Consider the following 12,504-nt stretch of genomic DNA (forward strand, 5'->3'; position numbering starts at 1 on the left):
AAACAAAGAATGAATTGACAGATTGAAATGAAACTTCACATACGTTCATATGAAGAATGTTCCAACATAACAAAAAAAAATTTAGGCTAGTAGCAACGCCCTCTCTTATCGAACCGAAAAACTTATTGAACAACATAGTACGTCTTTTTGTCTAGGGAAAAATTAAGGTTCCTACGAAGGGCCGGGAGGACGCAAATCGAATCCGTCTCGGAGGAGGGGAGATGAAACATTTTAGAAACTTATGATTTCTCTTTTTTTCTTTTCTATTTAATCAGACTGAGCCACAGCAACGCGTGGCGGGACACAGCTAGTTTTTAATAAATTAATGATAATTATATATGTAAACTATTATATTTAATTAATTTGTATTTCATGTATTTCTTTTTTTACTTTCTTGTCTGAATCGAAATTATATATTTGTAAATCGTTGTTTATAATATCTCAGTAGTTGCAGTTACGTCCTTGTCCACAATTCGACTGATAGAGACAAATTAAACGTAGAAGGATAAATCACATGACTGAAGATCAAATGTAAACATTACAGAGGCCAACGTATACGGAACCGTTATTGAAAGAAAATGTTCTCTGTGTGTGCGTGAGTGTATTTCACTGAATTTTAAACACACGATTTTCTCAACAACAACAACAACAACAAAAATTATACGAGACCTCAAATGAACAAACGTTATACTCTTTTTATTGGAGTTATTTTTACATATAAAATCATCCTCAGCTTGATTGTATTTATCCAGTTCAGACAATACCCCCAATCTATGTATGTTACATACGTGCAAAAATAATTAATCAACACGAACATTTGCAAGCAATCCAATTGTACATTGGATGGATTGAAAAAATTTAACAATGAAACAAAGTATTTCGATCTAACTCATTTTTATTTAAATAATTTTAATCATTTTTTTTTTTAATATTTAACCATTTTCAATGTATTATCCTGTACGAGATATTAACACAAGTCAAAACATTTAATTACATTTTTAGATTCTACAAAATATTATTCACAAAATGTTTTGAATAATAAAAGAGTTGCTCTTTCATTTCATAATAAAATTATGATAAACGTAGATTATCGTAGCAAAGCTTTTTGGGATATGATGCTATTACTACTACTACTACTACTATTACTACTACTACTACTACTACTACTACTACTACTACTACTACTACTACAGCAGCTACAACTATCCTTGAATTTGAATTTGCAATTCGTACGATTCACCTCAGGTTGAGTTTTTCAATTCTACGTGAATAACATCCGGGCCCGATATTCTGTCGATTCCGGAAATTATTTATCTCGTCGTCGCAAAAGAGAAAGAGAAAAATAACGAAAGAGAGAGAGAGAGAGAGAGAGAGAGAGAGAGAGAGAGAGAGAGAGAGAGTGAATGAGAGAATGAAAAAGAGGAAAACCTCAGAGGGAAATTCTTTTTCCTCGAAATATGATTTTTTCTCTCTCATCGTTATTCTGCTCACTCGTTCTTTTTAACCAAAAATAAAACATAAAATGTATCATTTATTTATTTTTTCTTTTTTTAATTATTAACATGCATGCATATTATCGTAAGAAAGATACTAATGCCATATATTTTCCAGTCTTCTTTGTATTTATGAATTACGTACATTCGAACTTATTATTAACATGTACCTATGAGAATAAGAAAATTCTTTTTCTATCGGAAAAATTTTGTCGACGGGAAAAATTTATTATTCGAATGATCGTAAAAAACGTATGAGGAGGCAAGAAGAACTATAGAATATGGTTATGGTATTCGTGAATCGAAATATTCTGGTTGAGAAAGAGAAGAAAACTAAACTATATACCGGATACTTTGCATATACGCATATAAATATATATATATATATATATATATATATATATATAGATGTATGTATGAATATGTACACATGCATGTATCAGTTGCTGAAATGTTTCCCATCGTCCTCGTCTCGTTTCAATCTCATCTTTATTTCGACTATTTCTAAACGAATATTTATATATACAATGTGTCCCGAAGTTTACCAACCAAATTGCGGGAACATATTCTACAAATATAAAACAAGACAAAAAAAATATTATTCGTAGTTCGGTTAGAAAAGCTTTATAACAAAGTTATAAACAAATGAAATTGGAATGCGCAGAATATTGGCAGATTTCTTTGTAGAATAGTACTATTAGATTTATAAATATTCATTTTTCAAATACGCAATTGGGATTGATTTAGACTTACATTAAAAGTGAATATCATAATGTTCATTCGATTTTGTGACGGCGAGAACGCTTGAATAGAATCTTAAATTTTAGTTGATAATACTTTTACGTAAAGCATGATTCATTCCAATCATAGATATAACACAATTTGGCAAACATAGTCGAGTAAATTTTGTCGATGTAAAATTTGTTTATCGTTATTAAAGCGTTAAAGAATTATTTTTATAGATTTACCGGAAACAAGTAAAATTCTTTAATGAATTAGCATGTAAAAATGCAGTAGAAAAGATCAATTGTTCTCTTATTAAAAATATTACAAACAGATAATAGGATTTTTTTTTAATTTTATTTTTAATTCACATAACAATCATGTATCTACTCACAATAATTCAAATTTCAGCCGATATAAAAACTTATAATATGTATTTCGGTACAATACCTATTTTATTTTCATTTGTTTATAACTTTGCAATAAAAAACGTTTTTATTTAAATATCAGATAACATCTTTTTTCTTATTTCCACTTGTAGAATATGTTTCCGTAGTTTGATTGGTAAATCCAGAGACATCCAGTATATATGTATATATGTATGAACGTAGTACATATGTATATGTATAAGAGCAACGCAAAATAAGAATGGTGGATATTTTTGCACTCGAACGAAGAGATGACATTTTCGTGTTATCACGAAACAGGATTTTCGATACACATAGATATATTTTACGTTGAAATTGGCCAAGAATTCCAACTACAATTTTCTCTCTTTTTATTTTTCCTTCTTTCTCTCTCTTTTTCTCTCTCCTGTTCTTATACTTTCTTTTTTTCATTTCACAAAATTACGCTAGATTTTGAACGGAATCAAATCGAAAAAAATGAGTTTTGGTAACGATAAAAAAAAGAATCGTTAACGATTAAATAAAAATTCGAGAATAAAATCTAACTACTTCTTCGTTCCAAAAAGAAATTTATGGAAAAATATGAAAGAAAAGGAAATGCGAAATTTGATGAGATAAAATTACAAAAGGAAAAATAAAGAAAATGTGACATAAGATTTTCTATGAAATGAATTGGAAAATCTCATTCGTATCAGCTGTTACTTTTTCTTCTTCTTTCGAATGAATGAATGAATGAATGAAGAAATGAACGAGTGAACGAATGAAAATAGAGATTATTCGATTCTTCAGAGATTGCGATAATAAGATGAATAATTTTATGGGAATAAAATGTAATTTTTAAATCGTTTCATCGCTGGGAAAATATTCTCATTAGATTTTAGATTGTATTCATATTTAAATTCTTTCTTAGAATCTATTTGAAAATGTCGATACATTTTAATTGTAGTGTACCAACGAAGTTAACCTATTGATTGCCAAACATATTTAAAGCGTCTTGCCTTAAATTTTTAAAAATATAATAATATTAAGTTACTGATATAATATTGTAATGGTATTTACAATAAGTGATAATTAATGTTTTTTGCACCATATAAATATTTTATTCAATCTTTTTAATAATTCTTAACGCAAATAACCAGTTGTAATTAATCTAAAATTACAGCACACACTACGAGATATCTCGTAATTGGCAGTCAATGGGTTAAGTCGATTTATTTTTTAAGATAACAAACATGTTATATCTTTGAGTCTCCATATGTTAACTATTGTCGGTAATATTAATATTAAATTATTATAATTTTATAATATTTTCTTTACTTTTATCTTAATATTCTCATGGTTGTTAATATTTACTTATACAAAATTAGTTAAAATAAATAACAGTAAGAACTTTATCGAACAAATTTTTCTTATACTAATTTACCATTAATATGATAATATATATATAAATTCAGTGTCATATTGTTGTTTTCCAATAAATTTCGAAACTACTGAACCGACATCAATAAAATTTTTTTTATTTTATATGCTTTTTTTCATCTTAGCTCATAGGATAGTTTTTATCGTAACTATTTTTATTTTTTAATGCTAATTATAAAATTTATTATTTAATACTTATCTATATATAGGTCTTTAGGTTCTGTTAGTTTCCAATAGATGGCGCTGTATTACAATTAAATTATTTCGATATATTCACGTTATACATTTTCTCAAATTTATATATGACATAACTAACCTTATTTTTTATATTTTTTCATTTATTATTATTTTATGTATTCCACTCTAATTGTGATATTATTTTGTTTGTTATTATAATTTGCCAAATAGTTTAGAATTATATTAAATCAACATTTTATAACAAAGCAACAACAACGCGTAGTCAGAGTATCCTAGTATGTATATAAATTTTTTGTATAAAAAATTTTAGTATAAAATTTTGTAGTAAAAAAAGAAAGATACGATATACATATATACATATATATATATAAAAGTAAAAATTCAATCTTGACTAAAAAATAAAATTTCAATTGACATAAACGATTATTTTCTATTCATATTGTGATCTAGTTTGTTAAAACTGTTCCCCGATAAGAATGTACTACTACAATACATACATTTATAAGTTAAGAATCCTTTCTTGTCAAGAGGACCATCATATTCTATAGATTCATACATTCCAATAGAAAGTTAGACTCTATTTTCTCGGTTCTTAGTATTATATCTTACATCTCTTGAAAGGAATAGGAAAATTTCTATAAAAGATGTACCTCTTGTACCCAGAGATATCTCAAGAGAATAAACCGAGAGAACAAGACTACGAAAGGAAAAGAAAGATAGATTGAGATAAAGAGAAAGAGAGAGGGAGAATAAGAGAGAAAGAAAGAGAGGGAAATAGAGAAGATTTAAAGGATTACGTTTAGCAGGGAAAACGCGATAAGCTAAAACGCGTGACCACAAGAGCAAGGGAAAATGGGTTAATGGTGGTCCTAAAATGATTCGATGCGATGGTCAAATCTGGCAACCGCAACAAATGGAAACTCGTACTCATTTCGTCGCTCGTTCATACAAATTAAAGCTGAACACGAAAGGGAGCAGAGGGGAGACGCAGGTAATACCGGGTGTTCACCAATAATGGACAAAATTTCTATGCGCAATCATTTTTTTTTCCCTTATTCGGCAGCAATTCATGGTATTTAGTTTTTATTTTCTTAAATGACTAAATATGTTAAAGTTATTTTACATATTTATATATTATATTATATATATATATATATATATATATATATATATATATATATATATATATATATATATATATATTTAATATTATTTTATATTTAAATTTAATACATATTTATATGAAAATTAAAAATCAATCGAGGAAGGTTCCAATTAAAAATATTCATTTTGATCGGTTAAAGTAATTTTAGTTGCAATGCTGTCCGTCATTTATGAACACCCTGTAGATAGAGTTGAGTTGTCCCCGATCGATAGAGCAGGTGGCAGCACGTCGTGTTACCTGGTTAGCTTCCGGTACTCTACCAACGATCAGAATCCAATGACACTCGGCTTTGATTGAACGTTCGAAGGGTAGATCGTTCTGGAAGCTTCCCTGTTATCGGACACGATGAAATATCGGACAGGAAGTTCAATTTCAAAGGATTTACAGACAGACACACACACACACACACTGACAGATACAACATCAAAATAAGAATGACAAAACAGACACAATAAAATCTGTTCCGTTTGATACAATAAGCTTTTTGATCACGATTATCCTGGATATCAAGTTCAATCGTTTATATTACAAAACCTTTGTTTCTCACATTATCTTTCTGAGAATTCAATAAACTTATCTAAAAACTTAAGAAATTTCGTGGAAACGTTAACATACGAGATTTACGAATATATATTTTATTGTTATATTTATTTTACAAAAATTTAACAATCCTGTGTAGAATAACTTATAGTGATTCGAAAAATGTGCATCAAGGTACAAAAGTGCACACCTGGAAAATCACGATTTTCTCATACGACTTTGTTACGAAATATCGCACAATTTTGATCATTATCATTTCATTCGCGATATTTTATTTGTGCGATGTTGGAGACTTTTTTACAATTGCTATGATAAAATTCAATTATCGCGCGTAAATCAATACGAAGAAATTAACAATGAAGGATCATTATTTTCAATTTAATATAACAATTTGAAAAAATCTACGTAAATCAACAGTCTCATACATCTTATTAATTATTAAATGTATTTTACTTATTTTTATGTGTAACCATTGAAATACAAAATTTTTCAAAAAATTTCTACTCAACGAGAGGTCATCGAGAATCGAAAAAGTTTTGAGAATTATAGAAATAATCCGTTGTATTATGAAATAACCATTGTTAAATTAAAATAAAAAAAAATATCATTGAACAAATAGTATAGAAAGGATGTTACAATTTATTTCAATTTTTAAACTATAAATTAAAATCTTCGAATTAAATTGAATCAATTTTAGATATACCGGGAATTTGGTTATTTTCCGAACAATTTGATCCAGCTGTTATTCGACTTAAAAAAAAAAAACGTCATATTGCTTTTCTTTAATCTCTGTTTTTAATTAGGATTAATAAAACTTTAGATAAACATCAGCGCTTTGTTTTCCGTAGAATAAGAGAGAGAGAAAAAATATGATGATACTTTTTTTTCCTTTATATTTCTTTGTTGTTGAATTGTTCTGTTTTATTTTGTTATTCTATATAACTTGTAATCTTATAGAACAATGTCGTTCAATAAAGCTGAAAAGACAATCTAAGTCCATTGTACGTAGAGAATTTCCAGATAACGTTTACGGACAATGCATGGACTCAGTTTAATCCGTTCCCAAGCGTGTTAATCTGTTTTCTACGGCCATTTTGGAGATGTCAGTTAGTGATTACTAGAGATTATTATGTGATCTTACCTACGTATGAAAGCTTTTTTTCATTTCGTAAATTTTAAAGGGAGAGATGAAAGGAGAAAAACATTTAACAAATTTAAAAAAAAATAATTTTATCGTAATTCTAAATTTAAAAATATAAATGAAAGTTTTACGTGTAGAAAGGTGAAATAAGAACAATAACAAAATTATACGAAACAATTAGAATTTTCTTTTCGTAAATTCCTGAATATGACGTTTCACTTGTATTAAAATTTTTTCTTTTTTTTCATCATTCAACTGGTATTAAGAGCTTTTGAAAAAATATTTTAAATAATTACGAATGAAAATAATATTAAGAAACAACTTACTTTACGTATGTCGTCCAAATTGTGAATTTCCGGTGATAATCCGCCATGTACACACAGGAACTGCTGGTTCATAAGCGCTGCTAATGGTAAACAATCAAAAGCATCCATACACGCATCGTACACCCTTTCTGAATACTTTATTTTACCTGAAAAAACAAAGGTAACATAAATTATAATTATGGCTTATTTGTTTGTTTTTATTTATATGTAAAATTTTTAAAAAGTTAATTAACCTGAATAAAAAATAATTATTACGATAATTTTTTCTTAATATTTAACATTAACATTAACTTTTGTTTGCGCGCACTATACGTTATGCTGACGCGAATCCGTTTCAAACTAACATACAATTTTTAAGTTGCAATTATACGCGCGTTTTGTACGGAAAGTCTCACGACGGTAAAGTAATACGGTGTGAGTGGTTTTGTAGTATATTAAAGGCAATTCTTTAGTCAACAATGATTTATTACTTAAGTCTTGGCGACTATGTTACAATAGTTTGATGTGGACTGTATAAATCTTTAATGTGTAAAATGTATAACATAAAATGTATAACGAATAGAATGTATAATGAACAAAGTATATAACAGACTTTAACGGACAGACCGTTCTTACTTGATTTCACATGTTTTTATATATAAATTAGTAACACCCCTTTGGAGAGGGAAGGAACTAAATGAACTTATTAACTAATAGTAGGAAAGTCCACCCACCAGAGTGTCCCGATGGGAAAGCTTATGTTTTTGGGAAGGATTGTAGTGGGGGGTTTCTTGAAATATAAAGAATTTCTTTATGAATAGTACCCTTCCTATCTATATTGTCTCATATTTACTTAAGTATTGCATACCACTCGAAGGACTCGACACTGCACATGCTTTTCATCGCACCAATATGTCTCGATGGTCGTTGAATTAGTTTGAGAATTTATGACCATCATAATTTTTCTTAATCTTTGAGTGGAATCTTTGAAGTAAACGATACCTTATACCTACGGCCTAACGTATTCTATGATATTTGATTTCATAAATTTATCGTATGGTTTTCTTCAACTGAAATTAAATATAAGAAAAATAGCTAAATATAAGCTTATCGTCTACAAATGATTCGGTACCGAACAACTTTGTTAAATTATATCAATTATTTAATACATTCTAATATCGCTTGTAATTCACGTAAATTAAAAATATAATGTTTATTTGATAGAAATTGAAAAAAAAAAAATAAAAAAAAATATCTTTCTGATAGAAAAATTATAATAATGTTTTTAATTTTAAGATATTAATATAATCATTGATCATTTTCAGTTATATTAAATATTAATATATTGCAATATTTCTTACAAATCATATAAATAACAATTGTAACGTATCTTTTTTGTTTATAAGAAAGTTTATAAGAAAAGGAGTATTACATTGAACAGAAAATAAGAAAAACAAACTATTAAAAGAATTATTTCTTATGACACATTGCTTTTCTCATATTAAAAAAAAACCTGAATATACGTGTAATTGCGATTCTCGCTTAATCGTATGTATTTTTAAAAAGAGTTAACATAAAGTATATTCACCGAGCTCTTGGCTTCACCCTTCTCGCGATAATGAAAAGAATGTAGGTCAATCGATAATCGATAGCCGTAAATAAAGTCTTGTCTTTCGGTTAATTCGCCGTTTTGTTGCTTAATTGAGATATCAATTAACGCTGGTAATGAGTATAACTGTGGTTATAAGGGATGTCGTAATTGGGCCACCCTACTTGTTCCATCTTACCTTGTTGATCTAAAGATTGAATCTTCATGTATACATAAGTAGTAGATACATTAGTGTATAGGTAAATGTATTAATCTATCTATGTATTATGTATACCTAAGTAAGTATATATTATATAGATATGTAAATGTATATATATATAGGAATTCCAGAATGTAGAAATGTTATGGATTATTATTAGATTATTGGATCATGTGAACACAACAACATATCTACCAACGATGAAAACTAATTATTAAGAAAAGTAATTTCACACATTTTAAATGTTAAACGAAATTAATTAATTAATTACTTTTTATATTTTATATCTCAAAATATTAATTAATTATATTGCAATTACATTAATATATATATATATATATAGCTGCGTAGACAGCTAAATTACTAATATAACAATAAATAATAATTTCATAGATATTATATTAGTATTTCTTTTTTTTTTGGAAAAAATTAAGAAAATAATTAATTAATAATATAGCAAAGTAATAATAATGGTAATATTAATTTCCACGTTACAACAAAAATACTAATTCATTATTTTATCATTTGGGCACGTTCAATTTATTGTTAAAATATCCCAATATTGTTAAGTATATTTACGTTTCGAAATTAAAAGAAATATTCCTCTTTTCTCGTTACAATTTTCTCCTAACAAAAATAAAAAGAAAGATTAATGTCAGAAAAAAGTTTCCTTTTTAACTTGCAAACTTCGTAATAACTTTTATTAAATGAATATATTTAAAAATCGTTTTGATTTTCAGGTGCTTGGGTTTACACGAGGGTGAGAAAGAAAATTAAGGAAGATAAAAAAAACGAAACAAAAAAAAATTCATTTTCTTTTTCTCCTTCTCTTTCACTATCTATATTTCCCCTATATTAAATTCGAGTGAACACTTTATGGTTCATATTGAGATGGAAAAAGAATGAGAAAGAGAGACGGACAAGCTGTTGCAGCATTTTCTTTAACTGACGTAAGAGAAGTATGTCTTGTCAATAAAAGAGAAAAAGTAAAAAAGGGAAATAAAACGAGAAAAAAAGAGAGAGAGAAAAAGAAACATAGAGAGAAAGAGAGAACAAGAACGTAGACAACGATAGTAGAACAAAGATTTGTCGGTAGTAAATTCGAGCAAGTTGATGCTAAGATATCTCGAAATTCTCTTGGAAATCTGGCAAATGAACATTTTTTTTCTTTTTTTTTTTTTTACTTTGCAAACTAGATATTCTTTAAAAATTGAGTGTGTGTGAGAGAGAAAGAGTTAGTATAAATGTTAATGTATCTGTGTGTAGGTAACTATGCGTTTCGTGTATTTTTGATACGAGTTAAGTCTATCTTTCTTTTACTCAACCAGATATGCTTTTAAAACGGAAAGAGAAAACGAAAGAGAGAAAGAGAGAGGGAAAGAGAGAAAGAAAGAAAGAGAGAGAGAGAGAGAGAGAAAGAGAAAGAGAAAGAAAAAGAGAGAGAGAAAAGTGTCCGTGTGTATGCGTTTTATGTATTCTCGATACGTGTCAAATGAACTGCAGTATTATAAGCAATGATAACTGGGGCGTATAAACTGTAGTTATAGAAGGAGAAAGAGAGAATAAAAAAAACAAAAAAGGAAAAAAAAAAGAGACAGAAAAAAGCTCGAGCTTTAAGCTCATCCCCTTCTCCTTTTTTCCCATTTCCTATTCCACTACTTCTCTCTCTCTCTCTCTCTCTCCTCCTCTTTATAACCACCACCAAAAGTTCCTTTTAGTCTCGTTACTCAGTCAGTTGAACGACGAATGTAAATCGATGTGACGTTAAATGATGATTAAAAGCGAGTGTCGTAGAATCTAAGGTGACGGGGATTGATTTTTGCGGTTATCGCAGTTTTTGAAGATTCAAGTTTAAGAAATCAGGTCAAAAGCTCTGACTTTTTTCTCGACTCTCTCTGACTACTCTACCTCTACTACTACTACTACTACTATTACTATTACTACTAGTAGTACTAGTTCTACTACTATTAAATATTATACAGCTAATACTTGAACGACAACTGCAATAGATAAGTATGAGCTTGGATGTTAACTGGTAGTAGTAATTTTTATGTTAAATTTCAACTATTATTTTTTTCATTTTGTTTTAAACAATAAATTACGAATTTTTGTCGATCGTTGATTTAAATATGTATATATAAACGCAATATAAACTTATAAAAATAATTTTGTATGAAAGTAATCATAAGTATATATGAAGTTGTAATAAAATATTGTAACTATATCATTATTCGATAATATTTCGCGTTTGTTGATTTATAATCAATTGTTCCATATATTATTATATTCGATGTTCACAATGTTCGCTTAAATATTACAAAAAAAGAAAAAAGAAACCACTTATTTTTACAAAAACCTAGAGTAGATTATTTATCTGTTGCGTTGTCGTTTTAATTATTTTTAAAAGAAAAATAAAAGATAGATGAAAAAGAACATTAAAAAAAAATATAAGTTTGATATTAGACAACTTTTGTAATTATTGGCAACAGATATTGAAAAATTCTTTCGTTAGTTTGCACAAAAATATGCAAATAAAACCGACGGACAGAGAAAAAGAGAGAGAGAGAGAGAAAGAGAGAGAGAGAGAAAGAAAGAAAGAGAGAAAGAGAGAGAGAGAGAGAGAGATAGAAGGTTAAGAAAAGTATATGCGGAACTCGCTCTTAGGAAAAACGCATCGATCGCGGAATAAATGTTGTCCGATAGTGGGTCAACTGTGCGCTCGTGCACACATGTATTACACACATGACACACGAGTAGTACTCACGAGTTTTCACGTGTTTAGTAACGAAGCTCGAAGTGTAACACTAACTCTTTTATTGCGAGTATAAAGTTTGTAACGTCGGGTTTGAATCCTAGAGAACGGGTTATGGGTGGTATCGTCGTTTTAATACCAGGTAGGTGATGGTTGTAGTTTTGCGATGACTATTTTTATAACGTTAAATGACGTTAAATGGCAACATAAAAACAACAACAACAAAAAACATAAAAAAATAAAAACGTAAGAAACAATCGATCGTACTTTTTTTATTTTATAAATAAAAATTTATTTCTTTTCGTATTGTTGGTTGTTGTTAAAAGGATCATCGTATGAAAACAAATTGGCGATGAAAAGAAGAAGTAGAAAAACATTCTTCATCTCTCAAAAAAAAAAGAAAAATAATGTTTTGCAACGAATTTTTAACCGCTGCTTGTTTTTTTCTTTTCTTTTTTTTTTTTTTTTAAATACTAACTTTATTTCCACATACGTCATACACGTTCGAAAGATTGAAAATATTTTGACGAAAAAAGTGCAATATCAAATTATT

General features: G+C 28.1%; 1 protein-coding gene across 5 annotated transcripts in view; it reads right to left on the bottom strand.

Annotated features, from left to right (window-relative positions):
* Positions 1–12,504, bottom strand: part of LOC107071716 (serine/threonine-protein phosphatase 2B catalytic subunit 3) — a 303,766-nt gene that overhangs the window by 149,335 nt on the left and 141,927 nt on the right. For all 5 annotated transcript variants that reach the window (XM_015330944.2, XM_015330943.2, XM_015330940.2 and 2 more), the window contains exon 5: positions 7,413–7,558. In XM_015330944.2, coding sequence (XP_015186430.1) covers positions 7,413–7,558 — 146 coding nt within the window. The remainder of the gene's footprint in view (positions 1–7,412; positions 7,559–12,504) is intronic.

This window comes from Polistes dominula, unplaced genomic scaffold, assembly GCF_049000335.1.
Source record: "Polistes dominula isolate Pdom_NZ unplaced genomic scaffold, Pdom_raw_medaka contig_22, whole genome shotgun sequence".
In the NCBI taxonomy this organism is placed as follows: domain Eukaryota; kingdom Metazoa; phylum Arthropoda; class Insecta; order Hymenoptera; family Vespidae; genus Polistes; species Polistes dominula.